Raw genomic sequence first — 19,176 nt, 5'->3', positions numbered from 1 at the left:
AACACCTAATAAAGATCTGCTCAATGCTTGAGACCCACCCAACAGTGGAGCCGTCCTTGCTGCCCCTTCTGTACCCCCTGTTTTAAGTGGTGCCCTTCTCTAGACTCCCACAGCATTCCCCACTGTGCGCCAGGCACTTACAGCTGTCTACCCCCACCCCCACTCCCCTTCACAGGCTCAACAAGGCAAGTAACACGCTCCACTAACACAGCTCCTGGCAGGTCTCAGCAGAGCTCCAAGCCTGCGCTGGCCATTTCCCACGTGTATTAGGAATCCAGCTCCCCCAGAACCGTGCCTTCCCTAATGGATGTCAGATTACTCCGTTACCAATACAGGAAGGAAAATGGGATTGCAAGTCCCCAAAGCAAAGTGGGCAGCGGGGCAGTGATGAGCATAAAGGGTAGTTGCTATTGACCATTTGTTGCTGCGTGCCAGGTACTAAGACTTTATGTTAGTTCACTCATTGACTCTTCACACTAGCCCTGTATTATTATTATCCCCATTTTACAAATGAGGAAACTGAGGCACAGGGAGGTTAAAGAAACTTGCTTATTCCAAAGCCTGGCCCCAGAGCCTGCCCTGCCTGTATCGTGGTATGGAATGGAAGTGACTAATGCTGACTGAGTGATAGGGGTGAATCTGAAACTCGTCATAAAGTGTGCTGCTGTTTCTTGGCTCCTTTTGGAGGAAGGCGGGAGAAATTGGGCACTTAGCACACGTCTACAATCTCATTTATATGTTCCCACCACCAAGCAGAGCACTGTGCTTGGTTGATGTGCTGAAAAGCAAACTACACCTTTTGTGTAAAAAGTAGGGAAAGGAGAAGAATATGTACATACAAATTAGTGAAAGCGTTTACCCAGATGGAGGGGAAGGCGGAGGGAGCGTCGGGGTGGAAGGAAGACTTTTCCTTGTGTATGTGTACCTTTTGGGGGGTTTTTTGTTGTGGTTTTTTGGTTTGTTTGTTTTGCACCATGGGATTGAAAAATAAATGTTTAAATTATTTTTTAAAACAAAATAAAAGCCTGCTGCTCCCAACATATGTTCTCTCTGTGGTTCTCCCAAGGTCTTGCTGTGGCCAGCGCCCTGGTGGACATTTCTCAGCAGATGCCGATAGTGTACAAGGAGAAGTCAGGAGCCGTGAGAAACCGGAAGCAGCAGCCCCCTGCACAGCCTGGGACCTGCATCTGATGCTGGGGCCAGGGACTCTCCCGCGCACGAGCTAGTGAGTGGCACACCAGAGCCATCTGCAGGGAAGGGCATGGCGGGGAAATGGCTGTGCGGTGCGGGGCAGAAGACTGGAAACCCTCAAAGCATCTGACTCACCTGCATGATCACAAGCTTTCTTTGACGGTTTCTCCCATCCATGTTCCAGCATCTAACCTTTTACTTTTGCATAGGAAATACTTGATTTAATTACAGGTCCAGGGATGAGCTGACGGTTGCTGGAGGAGGCCGGTGTAGAGCCAGTGAGAGAACTAGGAATGACACTCAGGTTCACTGTGGAAAACTGTTCTTGGGACTGTCTCAACTGTGCAAAAAACAAAAGATGGAGTGTTTACAAGTAGACGTTCGTCATCAGTTGTTCTTGAACATGGTCTTTTAAAAACTAGTCAGATGAATTAACTTGTTTTCATCTGAAGCCTGCTATCTTTTTTAAAAGATGTGCTATTTATTCTTGCACGATTTAGGCAATTATCTCTCTTCCAGGGAGTACCTTTTTTTCTAGTTGAGAATTAATAATGGTCCATCTCTTTTGATCATATCAAGCTAGGATAGAAGGGGGGCTATTTTAAATGTCAAGGTCAGCAGTGTTACTTTGAATGTAAACTGGTATAATAGGTAGTTTTCTATAGCAACTTGATTAATTTAGTCTTAATCCATTTGAAACTCTCTCTTCCTTTCTCTCTGCCTGTCCCTCTCCTTCTCCATCTCACCCTCCCTCTCTCACACATACACACACAAACACATACACACAACACTAAGTGCCTAGACTTTAAATAGATCTAGCAATTGGAAAGTTAGTAAGCCTAAGTTTTTACATAATTGCATTCCTACATTCTTGTAAAATTTAAATAGCTACCATTGGCAGTCTGCTTTTTTTCTGAAATCTGATTTGCAGCCAGGAAAGAATTTTCTCACCCAAGGAACGTTTGATCTAGCAGCAGGGATGAGAGGAAAGCAGAAATGAATGAACTGTGAAAGCTCCTGTTTTTATTATCAAAAAGGACGCTGTCAAGAAGGCGCCCCCTGCCCCCACCCCTGTGTCACCTAGGCCTGATAAGTGATCAGAGGAAAGGACTCATTCATGTCACGTTTCCTTGAGCAGAAAAGAGCACTGAGAACACTTGGGACCCCTGGATCAGAGAGCAGCTGTGTGTCCTGCAGCCTCCTCTGAACTTGTGGTTCATTCTCAGGCTGGGGTGGACTCAGATGTCCCTGACAAAGGGACAGCCTCCCATTGTCAGGCAGAAGCTGCCCAAAGCCTGGAGAAGGACCCGTTTGCCCTCTTTCCCCCAGGAGGGGCTCGACCCACCCACCCTCCCTCTCAGACCAAGGTGGTGGCTGTGAGGAGGGCAGCAAATGCTGACAAGGATGAAAAGCACATGGAAAAAAATGGACGAGGAGGGAAAACTCTGCCAAATGGAAAATGACCAAATTTAAGAGGGTGGGACAGTCCCCTGCTGCTCTCCCAGAGGGCACTGCCTGGAAATTGTGTTTTCCCCATTTATGGTGCTCTGTATTCTGGCATTATGCAGCAGCCTCCCAGAAGCTCTCTTCTGCTTCAAAACCTGGGATCTCTGGCATTACCCTATTGGGATGGACCGCAGGACAGCAATGCTCAAGTTTGTGAATTTGGAGAGATACTCAAAAGAGCTAAAACTGCGGCATTTTACCTTTAAATGCAGTGCCTAGAGAATTTTGTCTCTTCCCCAACACTAACCCCACTCCCATGAAGAATTGCCTGGAAAGATGTTTTCAAGGAATTTGAACCATAAAACACTATCTGATGCATAAAACACCTCTACTTTGAGACTCACCTCTCATAAAGCTTCTTTTTCACATTACTGTTAAAGAGCAGACGTTCTAGAAAAGACCTCTCCTCTCATGAGTTTCCCCATCCCTGCTACAGAACACAGCACCCATGGCGCCTGCAGTGGACTGGCCCCTTAATTCCCACAGGCCCGGCCCCCCCCCCCGCCCCCGGCAAGGCAAAAGGGAGGCCCCTGGGCATTGTCCTCCTACAGGGAAGATCCTCTTTGTTTGTTCAAAGGACCAGTTTTCCTAGGCCAAAGAAGTCTTTTCCCCGTGTTAGTCCTATGCTTTGAAATATGCACCATGACCTACAGCCATCTGGTTATGTCTTATTTTTTTCCTAAAAGATAATGTTTATTTTTAAAAAGGAAGGAAGGAGCAAGTGAAGTTTCATTCTGCTCCAGCGGTGGGGAAGCCGCTGAATCCACCTGCTTCTCCTTTGCAACCAACAGCAAACAGCTTTCTCCGGCCTCAGGGCAGAAAAAGGGAATGGCAGGGAGTAAGAGGCGCTGGGCTCGGAGCCTGTTACCAAGAAGGAATTGGTTGTCATCTGGCAATGTTGCGCGTCACAAGAGAGCCTGTATATAAATTAAAATAGTCAAGACAACACTGACCTTGCACTTGTACATAACTATACAGTAGTGTCCAGAATGTTCAGACATTCGGAGTGTACATAAAACAGAAAAAATCTTCATGTATTTTTATTAAATATAACAATGTCTGAGTTTCACCTAAGATGTTTTTGTGCCATATGCTGGATATCCAGGTTCTCGCCAGGCCCCGATACGTGAATAACAGACCCAAGAAATGCATCCCCATTGTGTGATGTGTTCAGATGCATCTGGCACCAATTAGGTATTTCTTAAAACAGGACTCATCTGTCAGAGTGCATATGAAAAATCAGGCAGGGAATCGAAACGACAGCGCTTGAGGAGACTCAGGAAGCAGAGGCGTCCCTGCCGCTGCCCTTGGCCCTGCAAGCACATTATGACCCTTTCTGGCAGCCTCTTAGTACTCTGGGTAGTGAGAGATGACCAGTCTTGTCCTGAGAAATGTTTCTCTCAGTCTTTAAGTTCAAAGACTAATCTGTGGCAATCAGACTTTCCAAAAGGGGGTTCTCCATTTTTTGTAGTTTTGTCTAAATTTTTAATGACCATTTCCTGGAATCAGTTTATTATACTGAAAACTGGGGGTGGGAGTAGGGAGCTAGTTTGTTGATAAATAGTTCCCATTTCCCCGTGGAGAATTCGACATACCCTGGACTCCTGTGTGCCTCCTGCCATCCCTGCACACAGCCTGGGGAGAAGCTTGTGCCTCCCCATGTGGAGAGAAGGCAACCCCAGATCCCCTGAGCTAACCCGGAGGAAAGGCAGTCCTGGACAGAAGACTGTCAGCAGAAGGAAAGTACTGGACTACCCGTGGGTAAGGCCTGCCATTCAAGACTGGAGACACCTGGGAAATAAAAAGAGCAGGGCACTGCCGGTGGGAAGAGGCATTTTACCTTCCAGTGTAAATCCTGCTCCTTTGATTTAATGGGGTGTACTGGGGCCAGGGGCTGATTCACTTCCTTGGGAGATGGTGGTGTTTTCATGAACATCTTTGATCCTTCCATTTCATTTATTCATCCATCCATTCAACAAGTATTTGCTAAACACTAACCTAAGCTAATGCTAGGGTAGTGACTGAGATGTAAAAATACATTTTAGAATTAAAACAAAATCCAAGTCCTCACACCCCTGTCATCCCAGGAGATCTTTCCTTGTGGTGGTTTCTGTGAGAATTGGCCATCCTGAGGACACAGCCATGACGGCAGAGGCCTCCTGGCCTAAGGGCATGCCCTGCCTACCTTCTGAAATGTTTACCCCATTGACCAAACTTGGCTCCAGCCACTGCGGTGGTTTCTAGATAGCCAGGCCCGCCAAGAGACATTGCCCCTTGATGAGAGTCAAACACCCTGCCTACAAGGAGATGTTTTGAAGTGGAGAGGAAAATTGGCGCCTTATCTTTTAAAGGCAATAATGGAATTGACTTTCAGTAACTGAATTTGTGCACAAAACATTCTAAACACTAGTGAAGCCTGTTTCGTTGAACTAATTCTGGCTCTGGAAATGTTTTTGTTTTATAGTTATTTACGATTTCGTTTGTTTGGATTCAAGCTTAGTTTGTTAATATGTATAATTTAGCATCTATTACACTCATGTAAATATGGAGTAAGTATTGTAAACTATTTCATTGCTGGGGATTGTGGGTGTTATACATACATTTAGGACTGCAATTTTTTGGTATTTTTTGTATTGTAAAATAACAGCTAATTTAAGCAGGAACAAGAGAACTAAGGGAGGTCTGTGCATTTTAAACACAAATGTGAAGAACTTGTATATAAACAAAAGTAAATACTATAATACAAACTTCCTTCTGAAATAAAAGTAGATCTGGTAAAAATGTGGCTTTTGTTCAGAGTGTTTCATTTTGATTTTGCATTGTTTTGCCTATATTTACATTTTGGTCATTAGAACCTTAAGGAAAAAAAAGCGTTTACCAGTTTTCAGACTGCCTCAGAGGGAGCACTTGACAGTTATGGAGGTGAGAGTGAAAACCCCTGGCAGGTACCTCAGACACCCCTCCAGGTAGCTTGTGAGCCACAGACCTTCCACGACAGCCTTTGTGTGCCTACAGGGCAGCTGGGCCCGTGGGGGCAGGAACAGATCTGAGCAGTGAGGTATGGACAGCCGTCTCACTCCTCCACTAACCACGCCACTGTCTCCAGTGGTGCTGTTACCCTTCCACTTTGCGCTCTCCTCATAGGCTCCTGAATGTCCCTCTAGGTTGTCTCCAAACTGCTGAATCTCAGGTGTGCTGACAGGTCTCAACCGTGGCCAGTGTTTTCCTTGGCTCAGGTCTGGCTTAGGGAGGGAAATGGCTGGACTAGTGGCCGTGAACAAGTTGAGAAGGACCTTGAGACTCTTCCAGGGAGGGTCATGAGAGCCACCAACAGTGACAGGATAGAAACCCTGTGATTTGCTGGTACTGTGGCAGAGACAATGCTGTGTTTACCAAACCTACTGGGCCCACAGCTCATTATTTCCCAGCCTCCCTGCAGTTAGGTTGGGACCAAGGTAAGTAAGCCATGGCCAAGGAAAGGTTGGAAGAAGTGATGGGCACCAATTCCAAACTTGGCACACAAATGCTCCCACAGGGGACTCTTCTAGGGGCCACATGTTAAAGACACTGGAGGGACTGTGGGTCCCTGGGTCACCCCTTAGAGGCCGGCCACCTGATCAGTAAGAGCTTTGCTGGCCTTTGCATCACTGGAAAGCAGACTCACTCTACTGATCCACTGAGATTTGGGGCTTTGTTACACTGGTTAGCTTTTCTTACTCTCACTAATACACAGATCAGCACTTTGAAGTGCAGTGCACCTGTAACCAAACCCTGAAGTACATGGCACTGGCTCAGCGTGTGGCCAGGTGGTGAGCAGTGAGAAGACAGTGCAGCTGACAGGACAACTGAGGTCCCTGCCAGGCGGAGCAGAACATCTGGTAAGGCTGTTTCACTCGGTAACTCGGAAAGCAAACTCCATGTCTGCTGACTTTTTGACTTGAGGGGAATAAACAACAACAACAACAACAAATATGTGTTGATTGTTACTGGCCGCTTTTGGTGAGGCATCACAAGAAAAAGTTTACTTCAAGAAAGAATTAGCCAGTTTAGAAGCAGAAGGGAAAAGGGTGGAAAGATGTCAACCAGGGCCTTGCAATTCTGGAAAAGCCAACTGCTTCTAGTCTCCAGCCAGTAAGAGGTGCAGGTGAGCAACAAAGGCCCTATGAGACTTAGTTGAATACAGTGACTGGGCCTCGTGGTGACCATCCAGTGAAGGGTGTGGTCTTCCCACTGGAGCCTGGAAACTGCAAAGCCACCAACTTGAGGGAGGGGCACATGGTTAAGGAAGCAAAGAAAAAGCTGACATGAGAACTGTTTCCAGGAACAAACCACGAGTGTAGTCACTGACCCTGGACCTGCCTGGAAATAAAGATGTAGTAAGTTTAAGAAACCATTAGCAAAGCCTTAAGAAAAAAAAAAAAAAACGGCGGCGATTGAGGAAGTCTTAAATCCATCTTCAGGCAGGAAGATGGTTGTGAAAGCTGTGTCCAGTGAGAGCTTTACAGGCTCAGATGTGGGCCCAAGAGCAGAACTGGGCCTGAGCGAGGACTGCCCCCAGCCCAGGACAGGGCCCAGCAGGATTGCAAAAACACCGCAGAGCAGCAATTGCTGCATCTGCACCTGTGCCTTCCTGGGTAGGAGGGCCTAGGAGGGTGTCCTGTCTGTTCTCATCACTACCTGCTGGGTGTGAGGTGGATTAAGTTGTCTTGTTAATTCAGGATTGTGGACTTCAAAGAGCCACCTGAGGGAGGCTGCATCACCTGGAGGTCTGGGCGGGGTGTGACCTTGTATTGTCCCCCTAGGAGAGGGTGCCTGTGACTCATGTAGGAGAGGAAGCACAAAACTGGTTTTGGTGATCAGAATAGCAAACTGGGCCAGATGCTTACCACACATTTCCTCTTCCTGAGTCCACAGCTTCGACTGCATGGCCTGGGCCCGTGGCATCTGGGTAGAGCCTTGGGACCAGCCCTCACCAATGATGTGTCATTTCAAGGCCATTCACAGTGACAGTGTCTCCTCCACTGTCTCCATCAACCTTGAAGGCTTATGTTGAAGATGGTAATACAACAGGATTGAAGGAGACTGGGTCCCTGAATGGCTTTGTGGAACAGAGCACTATAGACCAAAGGTAGTAGAATTAGGTATCTTGTTTTACCCTGCTTAAGTGAATTAATTAATTCTCTAGATTTATTCACCTAGTTATTCAACAAATTTTTATTGAGCACATCAGGGCTAGGGCATTGTGTCAGGATCAGAGATTTTGCAATGAACAAAACAGAAAACTCCATGTCCTTCAGGGGAGTTGATAATAAAATGTCAGATAAGCTGTATGAAGAAAGGTAAAAGTAGGGTTAGAGGTAGAAAGTGCTGGGGGGATTGCTACTTAACGTAGTGTGGCTAGGGGAAGCCATTCTGCTAAGGTGACAGCTGACAGCTGAGCAGAGCGATGAGTGGAGGGGGCAGGAAGGAATGTGGAGGTCTGGGAGAAGAGCATTCCGAACAGGGATGGCAGGTGCAGAGGCCCTGAGGGGGCAGCATGCCTGGTAGGCCTGCTGGATATTTCTGAGAATGAAAAAGTCTGTTCCCAGTTGTTTGTGTGGAGAACCTAACCCAGTTATAAACACAAAGTACTTGAGAGCTGGTTTAATATACAGCCAGCTTTCCAGCAATGCAACTACTGTGTACATCAAGGGAAAACTGAACTTCGTTTTCCTTAAAACTTATCACCAGCTGGTCATCATTTTGACAAATTCTGTCAACAACAGCAATGTCATTCCTGGCATCTGTATGGGTCGTGTCTGAACAGACACATGCCCTGCAGCCCTGCAGGTACCGACTGTATAACAAGAATTCCCTTCCACCCTGTGTCCTGGAAACAAGAAAGCGATTAGACCGGAAGATCCCAATGGTGTCTCAAATGTGCTGGACGGAGTTGCCAGGGCCCACTGGCATGCCCTGTAAGCCTTTCCTTCCACATTTGGTTCCTGCCCCTTGAAGACTCCATTTCTGAGTTTGTGTGTGTTTTACTTTCTAGTGTGTGTCCTCATCTTAATTTTTCTCTCTCTCTCCTGCCTTGAACTGAAGGTTCACTTGGGTGTGGAGAGACATGCCCCCAGCAGAGCAGCCTCCCAAGACATCCTCCAACCCAGGGCTTCCCTGCAGCCCGGCAAGGCAGGGCCGTGCATTTCTGCTTCAGCTCACAAGCATGCCAGGCTCACTGGCAAGCTGCTGTCTGGTTGAGGGACTGCTTCTAAAGCCCTGCACAGCCCCTGGCCTCCTGGCCCTCTGGAAATTTCACCAACCCGTGTCCACATTTCATGCAAAAATGAGCTGGTTCTGTGAGTATGGCCCAGCCTGACTCGCTTGGTGGGCGGTGAGTGGTTTCCACTTCAACCTTGCAACTAATCACTGGGCTCCACACCAGGATGGGCATTCATGAGCCGTGAAGTTTCCAGCAATAAATCCATGGATGCTTCCAGCACCTGCCTTTTTGCATCACCCCCACTCCCAGCCACCTGCCAGGCAACAGGTAACAGAGACCCAGTCACGGGAGGGTAGTGTAGGGGCAGGACTGCAGTCTCCCAAAGCCCATGCACAAAAGCGACAGCTCCCTGGCAGGACAAGGAGGCTGACATTCAGATGTGGAGGAACAAGGCATGACCCATTCCCAGTCATAGGGGCCACAGCTGGACTCAGCCTTGAGGCTTGGCCAGACTTAACACCGTGTATAAACCAGGACCTTTTTAGGTAGAAGTAATGGAAGCCAAACTCTAATGATCTTAGACAGTGCTATTAGTCTCCCCGGGCTGCCAGAACAAATTACCACAACTTCAGTGTCTTGAAACAAGAGAAACTGATTCTCACAGTACTGGAGACCAGAAGTCTGAAATGCAGGTGTTGCCAGGGCTGTAGTCTCTCTGGAGGCTCTAGGGGAATCTGTGCCTACCTCCTCCAGCTTCCAGTGGCTCCTGACATTCCTTGGCTTGTGGCTGCATCACCCCAATCCCTATCTCTGTCTTCCCCTGGTCTTTTGCTCAAAATGTCTGTGTTTAGTTTCCCTCTAGACACCTCTGCATCGCTCTCATAAGATGCAGAGGTGCGACATATAGGCGTTGAGAGCCCACTCGGATAATCCGGGATAAGCTTCTCTCAAGATCTATAACTTGGCTGGGCACAGCGTCTCACGCCTGTAATCCCAGCACTTTGGGAGGCCAAGGCGGGAGGTTCACTTGAGGTCAGGAGTTGGAGACCAGCCTGGGCAACATGAGGAGACCCTCTCTCTACTAAAAATAGCCAGGCATGGTGGCACACACCTGTGGTCCCAGCTACTCAGGAGGCTGAGGTAGGAGGATTGCTTGAGCCTGGGAGTTTGAGGCTGCAGTGGGCTATGACTGCACCACTGAATTCCAGCTTGGGTGACAGAGTGAGACTGTCGAAAAAAAAAAAAAAAACATAAAACATAACTTAATCACATCTCTTGCCACAGAAAGTAATACTCTTTTGCCTACATATAAGGTAATATTTACAGGATCCAGGGATTAGGATGTGGACATATCTTTGGGACCACTGACAGCCATGAAGCAATCTGATAATTTTCAAATAGGTTCTGTCCTTTTTATCTTTCCAATCTTTTGGAAAGCATATGCCTATATTTTTAATCCACAATTCTATTTTTATTTGAGGTCATTTCATTTCTGGTTTTTATTTATTTTTTATTGAGACAGGGTCTCACTCTGTCACTCAGGCTGGAATATACTAGCACAATCATGGCTCACTGCAGCCAACTTCTGGGCTGAAGTGATCATCCAGCCTCAGCCTCCTGAGTAGCTGGAACTACAGACACACATCACCATGCCCAGCTGATTCATTTTTTAATTTTTTCTAGAGACAGGCTCTGTGTTGCCCAGGCTGGTTTCAAACTCCTGGCCCCATGCAAACCTCCAGCTTCGGCCTCCCAATGTGCTGGGATTATAGGAGTAAGCCGCCTTACCCAGCTTCCAGTTTTGTTTTGTTTTGTTTGAGACAGAGTCACGCTCTGTCACCAGGCTCAAGTGCAGTGGCACGATCTCGGCTCACTGCAACCTCTGCGTTCCGGGTTCAAGTGATTCTCCTGCCTCAGCCTCCTAAGTAGCTGGGATTACAGGCATGCACCACCATGCCTGGCTAAATTTTTGTATTTTTAGTAGAGATGGGGTTTCACCATGTTGGTGAACACAAAGTATTTGAGAGCTGGTTTAACATACAGCCAGTTTTCCAGAAATGCAACTACTGTGTACATCAAGGGAAAACTGAACTTTGTTTTCCTTAAAACTTATCACCAGTTGGTCATCATTTTGACAAATTCTGTCAACAACAGCAATGTCATTCCTGGCATCTGTATTGGTCACATCTGAACAGACACACGCCCTGCAGCCCTGCAGATACTGGCTGTATAACACGCCTAGCAAGAATTCCCTTCCACCCTGTGTCCCGGAAACAAGAAAGCGATTGTGATCGGCTCACCTCAGCCTCCCAAAGTGCTGGGATTACAGGTGTGAGCCACTGCACCCGGCTTCCTCCAGTTTTTTTTTTTTTCAATGTTTATATTTTACTCTAATTAACTGAGTCAAAAATGGAGAATAGTTGAACACATTTTCATGTAAGGCTAATCATTTAGCCGATATTTAATTCTGCATTTGGGCTACCATGCCATTGTGGTTAGCGGGGCAAGGTGATGAGCCCTGTCTCAATGCACACACCCCGCCTCTCCCCAGCCCACTTACAGGTGTCCATTCCCACGCAGGTGTGGGTGCCTTAGAGTATTCCCTCTTCTTCATAAAGTGAGAATGGGCTGGACTCAGCTTCACTGCCCAACAACTCGTTTTTTTCCTTTGGGAAACTGTCCTTCCCGTTCCATGTAACCATCGTGGGCTGAGATCACTCACCGAGCTACAGGAAGAGGCCCATTACCCATGCTGGGCCCATCAGGGTTCTGCCTGGGACAGTCCATAAATGCTAGAAGAGAGAGGTACCTTTCCCTACTGAGGCTGCTAAAAGGAGACACTGCAAACTGGGGCTACTGGTGGCAGTCTTACGCTCTCAGTGAAAGCCTGCCTGGCTGCAGGGGAAACCAATGCACAGACCAGCAGGGGCAACATCATTTGAACCCCTGGAGACAGCCATGCCTGAAGCCCGCATGGCTCAGGCACATGCTCAAGCCACTCTGATTTGTTTGTTACAGTCAAGAGAGTCCTTGGCCGGGCACAGTGGCTCATGCCTGTAATCCCAGCACTTTGGGAGGCCGAGGCAGGCGGATCACCTGAGGTCAGGAGTTCAAGACCAGCCTGACCAACATGGTGAAACCTCGTTTCTACTAAAAATACAAAAATTAGCCGGGCATGGTGGCATGTCCCTGTAATCCCAGTTATTCGGGAGGCTGAGGTGGGAGAATCGCTTGAACCTGGGAGGTGGAGGTTGCAGTCAGCCAAGATTGCACCACTGCACTCCAGGCTAGGTAACAAAGCGAGGCTCTGTCTCAAAAAAAGAGAGTCCTGAGTGAAGCTGAGAGGCTGGTGGACAGCTGCCAGCAAGTAGTGTTTGTGGGTCTGATGTGAGCTGCTAAGTCCACACCTGATCTCAGAGCTGGTAGCTCTTTTTCCAATCAGGATAGCTCCAGGCCTGAGTTTTGGTGTGGTCTGTACCTAACCGCTGTGTCTTAGGTCAGGATCTCTAGAAGCCAAGCCCAAGACAGGAGTTCTCAAATGCCATGATTTACAGAGGGAATGCCTTCGGGGGAACCTGCCAGTGAGGAGAGCAGGAGGAGGCAGGCAGGGGCGGGAGCTGAGCCAGGTGGGGGTCCCAGCTGGAGTCTAGCCTCAGCTTGACCCCACAGGGGCTCTGGAGCAGGAACAGCACACCGCATTGTCCCTTGAGGCAGTCACTGGCTGCAGTTGCCTCTGGGAGCAGAGTAAAAGTGGACAGGCATTTCCGGGAGTGCAATTCCCTACAGAAGGGGACAGCTCTGAGCTGTGTTACCAGCCACCATTCCCAGGGGTTGGGGGATGCGCTGCACTGGCCCAGGGAGGTCTCTGAGCAAGGCCCCCACAACCTCCACTTCAACCTCCTGCCAAACCTCAAGCAGATTGAGGAGCTGCTAGAGACACAGGAACTCTTTCCTCATCAGGAGTCTCCAAGCTTTGGAGGAAGAAAGAGGCAGGCAGGAGGCGGGAGGATCGTTTCACCCCAGGGGTTCAGGGCTGCAGTGGACTACAATCATGCCACTGCACTACTGCCTGGTGACAGAGTGAGACCCTGTCTCAAAAACAAACAGACAAAAAAATCCAATGCTCTTAGCATCTGCTGGGTCCACACTGGGCAGTGTGTGACATGGCCACAACCAGCTGCAAGGGAGGCTGGGAAACGCAGTTTCATTATCTGAGTACTAGTGGAGAAAGAAAGGAGAGAGGAAAGCAATGAAAATCCCTGCCACGAGGAGGTGAGAGCTGATTCATTTCAGCTTCCTTAGGTGAGGTGATGGGGTCCAGACAGGTTCTGAGGCCACTGGAGGTCACACAGGCCAGCAGGGATACACCCAGTGGCAGACCCTGGTCTCCAGGCTCCCAGGACACAGACCACATAAAAGCAAGGTCAGTCTCAGCACACAGATTTAATAAGCACTGTATGTTATTCCTACAGCTGCAGGAAACCAGGGGGAAGATGGCCACAGGGCCAATGCCAGGCAGGGCACAGGGTGGGGCCCATCAAGCAGCATATGAGAAACAGGAAAGACTCTGCCAGCATGGTCATGGTGCATAGGTGGCTACAATGGTGGGTAATGCCCAGTTGGGAGGATGCGGTGTTAGAAAGGGTCTTGTCCGATGGATTCCTTAGGGAGTTATATGCTTGGGAGGCTGATATAATTTCCTAGAATTCTCGGATTCTGGATGGTCTCTGACCTGCTCGAGGGTATCTGGGTCTCCAGAAAGGTCTCAGCTACAAAAGTGACCCTCTCCTGACCCCACCTTGTGGGAGACCCCAATGGTCTCAAGGTCTGTGGCTAAAGGAACCTACAACCAAGATGCCTCCTGACAGGGAGACCGGGGGCTTTGCAGTCGGGCCCCAGCCTACATCCCTTGCCCCAGGGGATGGCACACAGGGTGTCCAAACCTACAAAGGGCAGCGGGGTGAAAGCACCAGGGCCGGCTTGGGGGGTAAGCCAGTCCCTTCTCAAGGGGCCAGTAGGCCACAGAGGCGGCCCGGGCAGGCAGAGTGGGGTAGCTGGGTGTGCTGTCCGAGGTCGCTGTTCTAGTCAGAGCAGGGCCGGGAGAGCCAGGACAGGAAGTATGGAGAGCAGGGAGCGTCTCTCCAGGGCCCTGCATGTGGAGGACACCTTGCGGGTGGGAACCAAGTGCAGACTTGAGGCAAAATCCTGTCTCTGCCCTCAGCCTGCACCCCCACCCCAGGCCCTTCATGCCTCCACCCAGGCCCACCAGGCACGGAAGGGTGTGAAGGTGACAGTGGGGGAGGTGCCAGCTCACCCTCCCCTCCCTGCACCTACCTGCAGGAGGCTGTGCTCCGGGTCTCCCTGGGGGTTCAGCTGGTCCAGCAGGACTGGGGGCCACCCGCTGGCAAAGGCCTGAATGGCACCATCTATGGAGGGAGGGGTCCAGGGTGGACTTGGCTGAGAAACCCTAGCACAGGGCCCAGCACAGGCGACAAAGTGAAAGACCTCCTGCTGCAAAGACTGGCTCCTTGGACAGAAGGTGTGTGGTGAGGAATAACAAAATAATAAGGACAGCTGTGACAGTGACTCAACTGTACAGTCTTCCATTCTCCCCTCTAAAATAGCTCCCAGCCAGGCGGCTTGGGAGTGGGCAGTAAGCGCCGCCCCAACTCCCGCTCCACTCTCGTCCGGGCCCCTCACCCAAGCAGCGGTTCCTTGTAAAGAGCCCCCGGAAGGCTTCGCAGTCCTCACGCCGGTTCCCGCTGGCTCCGCAGTCGCACCAGGGCGCCACGCGCGCGCTCACGTTGTCCACGTAGTTAGGGGTGACGGCGGTGCCTGCGGGGACCCAGAGGGCGAGGTCATCGGCCCACCCAGGCGGAGATATCCCCTGGAGAGCCCCCGCCCGCGCCCGGATCCCGGCCGGCCGCGCGTACCCACTAGGCCTGCGTAGGCGCGCAGGCAGCGGGCGCGCTGGTCCAGCAGGCAGCCGTCGGGGGCGCTGGGCGCTGGGGTGCATGAGACCTGAAAGGCCAGGAGGCGAGGCCTGCGCGGCGGGAGGGCGGTAAGCGGGAGAGAGGCCCCGACCCCACCCTCGCCACTGCCCCGCCCCCGCCCCCGCCCGCGCGCACCTGCAGACCCGGCTGCGCTCGCAGAAGTTTAAGGGCTCAAGGCAGGAGGGCGGCGCGGGGCCGGGCCCCGAAAAGGCGCAGGAGGGCACGAAGGTCTGGCGCCGACGCTCGGCGCACGCGGGGCCCGCGCACGGGCAGAAGAGCAGTGCGTGGGTGAGCGCGGGCGGCCCGCGGGCGAAGAAGCGGCGCAGGGCCCGGCGGCAGCGGGCGCGGGGACAGCCCCCCTGCGCGGCCCGGCCCAGGCACTGCGCCACGTACTCTGAGCGCAAACGCTGGCACCGCGCGTCCGCCGTGCAGGCTTCGGCCGCGTCCACACATCGGTTCCCTCCGACCGAGCTCACCGACCCTGGGAAAGGGGCGAGCAGGCTGTAGGTCTCAGTGCGCCCCGCATGCACACTTCACCCAGCCCATCCATGCCCCTGGAAGGTCGGGGACACTGAAAACCCGAGAAGGCACAGAGTGTGGCCCAAAGGCGGGGCCGACTGGCACTGATCCGCTCTCCGTCGTGGGGATAGGCAGCGGCGGGCTCTGGAGGGCTCTGCAACACGTCAGGGATGGAGAGGGAGCATCGAGGCTGAGCCAGGCCTTCCCCAGAAGCTGAAGCCCCTCCTTCCCAGGCATCACCACCATTCCCAGAACGGCCACGCCCGTCCAAAGACGGGTCCAGGGGCTCCTCCTACACTAACGGGCACTACCTGACGGGGGAACAATGAGGCTTTCTGAGGATCTGGCCAATGGAGACTTTAAAACCAGAGATGGCATAGAAGACAGTGGCTGCTCCTAGTCTCTTAATGACAGGCTGTGACGCCATACCTTTCCTCCTCTACCCCCTCCACCTCGCCCCTTATCCCCCACCATGGAGACCCTTTGGGTGGGTCTATTGATTTCTGTTTCTCCCTCTTTCCTGACCTCCTGCTCCTCCTCCTGCCGCCTGCATCGGTGTCTCCCCTTTCCAGCCCTTCCTGATGCTCCCTTGAGTCGAGGTCATCCTGCCCCATCGGGACTGGCTTCCTCCAGCCCCTCCACCCTCCATCAGCCAGGGAAGAGAGGATTCATGCAAGAGCTCTGGCCACTGAAGAACCCACTGAGTCCTGGTTGCCAGGGTGTGGATTCAGAGAAGTCCCTGACGACACACCGCCAGGCTTTGTCTGGAGCCACATGACCCAAGGGTTCATCAGTGGTTTTAGTGACCAGGCCCCATGATAAGTGACACCCCGCGGGGGACAGAGAAGGTGTCTGGCACCACAGTCACACACCAGGGGTTGGGGAGACAGAGGGTGAGCTCTGCCCAGATGCCCACAGGCTATGTCTAAATAGAGCCAGGGTAACTGGAAGTTGGGACTTGGCAGCCCCTTCCCAGGATTTGAGTCACCAAAACCAGGCTAATCGAATGCCCCCCAGCCTCCACAAGTTCTCCAGTCTGGAGCATCTCATTCAGACTAGAAGCCTTTCTGGTGCCCAGCCTGAGTGGACGTACACAGCCTGGCCCCTCATCCATCTCCCTGTGTGTTTGTGCACAGGGGCTAGGGGGTGGTATCCCACCCCAAGGCTGGGAGCAGGGTGCCTCTCTGGCAATGGCTTTGTCTTTCAGGCCGTGGATTGGACTGCGTAGTGTGAGTGATTCCTGCTGTGACTTCAGCACCAGCCTCCGCAGGAAGGATGAACATAGGTCGAGGGCTTAGAATGGTCCCTGAGTGGAGGGGATAGACGGCAGCGGGATGAGTCCTCCCTTTCTCCCCTCCCCAAAGGGCACACTTTTCTCTCCTCTCACAGCCTTGCCAGACACATCCTCAGGTCTCAGCTGCACACACCAGCACCTGATATTGCCTAAGGGTTTGGACCAACCTCTGCCTGTTACTTACCTGTCACCCTTGCCCAGAACACCCTTACCCAGTCTCCACCCTCACAGCAACTCATCTCAGCTGCAAGATCTCCTCCGCCTTAAACCTTTACCAGATTCCGCTTTCCACACTACACTCAGTAAAGTGACCCCTCCCTCCACAACATCCATGCAGGGAAGGAGCAGTCCAAGAAGGTGGAACAGCAGATGAACAACACCGAAGATTCATGGCAAGGAATCTGTGCGATGGGTAGGAGGGCTGGGGCTGAGGGGAGGGTGAGAGAGTTGGGAGATGGCAGACAATAGGCAAAAGTTCCTGGGGCAGAGGTGCCAAGGCTGGACTCGGGAGGGGGATGGCAGTGGTGGCTTGACTGGGCTGGGAGGCAAGGTGATCAGCACATAGTGGGGTCGATTGTCAGGTGTCCCCAAGCCCTGCACACAGGCCTCTCACTGGCAACCCTTCCTGTCGTTCAGCTTTTCTTAGAATCTCTTGCCCTCCCACCTTGTCACTAAGGAGCAGGGACAGAGAGGCCAGGGTTCGGGGTCCAGGGGAAGAGAGGGGCGCTCACCCAGTAACAGCAGCAGCAGCAGCAGCGCAGGCCCCAGGCAGCGGACCATGCTGGACCTTCAACAGAGAAGGATGGCAGGCAGAGCCCTAGTCTGATAGGCGCCCCTTTCCTAGTGCCTCTGGAGCAGGAGCACAGTGAAAACCCAGCTGTCTGCGCTGATACCCCTGGGAGGAGCCTTTGCTGCGGCAACTCCCCGCCCTCATTAAGTCTCCACCCCAGGCTGCACCTTCAGGTAAACCTGGGAGCCACGGGATTCAGCACCTGAATGTGCCTAGATGGACCCCAACACACTAGCCTTGCCACGCACACCCAGCAACACACAGACAACCACCCAGGGAGACCTGGTCTCTCCCATGCTAAACTAGGAACACTATGAAACATTTTTCTTTTCCTTTTTTATATAATTTTATTTTACACTTAAAAAAATTTTTTTGAATAGAGTTGGGGTCTCGCTCTATTGCCTAGGCTGGTCTTGAACTCCTGGGCTCAAACGATCCTCCCACCTCAGCCTCTCAAAGTGCTAGGATGACAGGTATGAGCCACCATGCCTGGCCTATTTTAAACTTCTTATTGTTGACTAATTTTTGACTTGCAGAAAAGTTGGAAAATGTAAGCATTTTCCTTACACCCTTCACCCAGCTTCCCCTAATGGTACATCTTACTTAATCATAGTCCAACCATTACAGCTAGGAAACTAACCTTGGTACAATCCTATTAACGAAACTGTAGACTGTTTTGCATTTCCCATTTTTCCACTAATGTCCTTTTTCTGTTCCAAGATCCATTCTAGATCTCACATCACAGTTGTCTCCTTATTCTCCTCAGTCTGGGAGTTCCTTCATCTTTCCTTATCTTTACCCTTGACACTTTCGAAGAATCCTGGCCAGTTATTTTGTAGAATGTTTCTCTTGAGTTGTCTGATGTTTTATTCTGATCAGAATGAGACACAGCATTGTTTTGACTAACCAAAAAGTTATTCTATAAGTAAATATTGAGGTTAAAAATCTCATCCAAACTGGGCAACAGAGTAAGGCCCTGTCTCAAATAAAGTCTCAACACTGAGATTTAAAAAGTGACCAGAAAAGCCCCCACCATGATTTGTCTTGACTTTTTTTTAAAAACAAACAAACAAACAAAAACGATGTCTTGCTCTGTCGCTCAGGCTGGAGGGCAGTGGCACGATCTTGGCTCACTGCAACCTCCACCTCCCAGGTTCAAGCGATTCTTCTGCCTCAGCCTCCCAAGTAGCTGGGATTACAGGTGCCTGCCACCATGCCCGGCTAATTTTTGTATTTTTAGTAGAGACGAGGTTTCACCATGTTGGCCAGGCTGGTCTCGAACTTCTAACCTCAAGTGACCCGCCCACCTCTGCCTCCCAAAGTGCTGGAATTACAGATGTGAGCAACTGTGCTCGGCCTCATTCGCATCTTAAATTTCCACATGGGTGTGTTTCTTACTATTATAATGAGCAAAGGATCAGTTTGAGGACAGGTAAAATAAAAATGCACTTGCTATCTAGAGGGAGAAGTTCCTGCTGAAGATAGCTTTGCTTGAATGAGCTCAATTGCAATGCCAATGCTGAGGCTTGTTGACTGTATGGTCACCACAGTTGCTGCTGCCTGCCTAGAACATCATCACTTTCTTGACTACCTATCCTGTCTCAGTACATCTGTCTGTGGTTTGTGGTGGTTCATTTCCTAATGTTTTTTATGAATCGGAAGACTGAGATGTGCTTTCTGC

The 19,176-nt window shown here is 50.8% G+C and overlaps 2 protein-coding genes across 3 annotated transcripts in view; one reads left to right on the top strand and one right to left on the bottom strand.

The window, feature by feature from the left end:
- Positions 1–5,478, top strand: part of ATRN (attractin) — a 171,224-nt gene extending 165,746 nt beyond the window's left edge. Inside the window, exons 29-30 of one of the 2 annotated variants that reach the window (XM_063659468.1) lie at positions 1,067–1,225; positions 1,423–5,478. In XM_063659468.1, coding sequence (XP_063515538.1) covers positions 1,067–1,191 — 125 coding nt within the window. In that variant the 3' untranslated portion in view covers positions 1,192–1,225; positions 1,423–5,478. Of the gene's footprint in view, positions 1–1,066 lie in introns of both variants that reach the window. The other variant, XM_054467960.2, reaches the window with a different exon arrangement.
- A 7,844-nt stretch (positions 5,479–13,322) lies between these two features.
- GFRA4 (GDNF family receptor alpha 4) lies at positions 13,323–17,485 on the bottom strand. The gene is made up of 6 exons (XM_054467142.1): positions 17,437–17,485; positions 15,028–15,373; positions 14,833–14,942; positions 14,600–14,734; positions 14,234–14,325; positions 13,323–14,065 (listed from the first exon to the last, which is right to left on the bottom strand). Exons 1-6 carry the CDS (start codon positions 17,483–17,485, stop codon positions 13,985–13,987), a joined length of 813 nt encoding a protein of 270 aa, XP_054323117.1. The 3' UTR covers positions 13,323–13,984.
- Between the last annotated feature and the right edge of the window lie 1,691 nt (positions 17,486–19,176).

This window comes from Pongo pygmaeus, chromosome 21 (assembly GCF_028885625.2).
Source record: "Pongo pygmaeus isolate AG05252 chromosome 21, NHGRI_mPonPyg2-v2.0_pri, whole genome shotgun sequence".
In the NCBI taxonomy this organism is placed as follows: Eukaryota; Metazoa; Chordata; class Mammalia; order Primates; family Hominidae; genus Pongo; species Pongo pygmaeus.
The sequence above is the reverse complement of the archived record's forward strand: the minus strand, read 5'-3'. Positions and strand labels throughout refer to the sequence as shown.

Coding starts and splice junctions, on each gene's coding strand:
- GFRA4 (XM_054467142.1), bottom strand. CDS start 17,485: ATGGTCCGCTGCCTGGGGCCTGCGCTGCTGCTGCTGCTGCTGTTACTG. Junction 15,374..17,436: donor GCTGCTGCTGCTGTTACTGG/GTGAGCGCCCCT, acceptor CCCCTTTCCCAG/GGTCGGTGAGCTCGGTCGGA. Junction 14,326..14,599: donor TACAAGGAACCGCTGCTTGG/GTGAGGGGCCCG, acceptor CTCCCTCCATAG/ATGGTGCCATTCAGGCCTTT.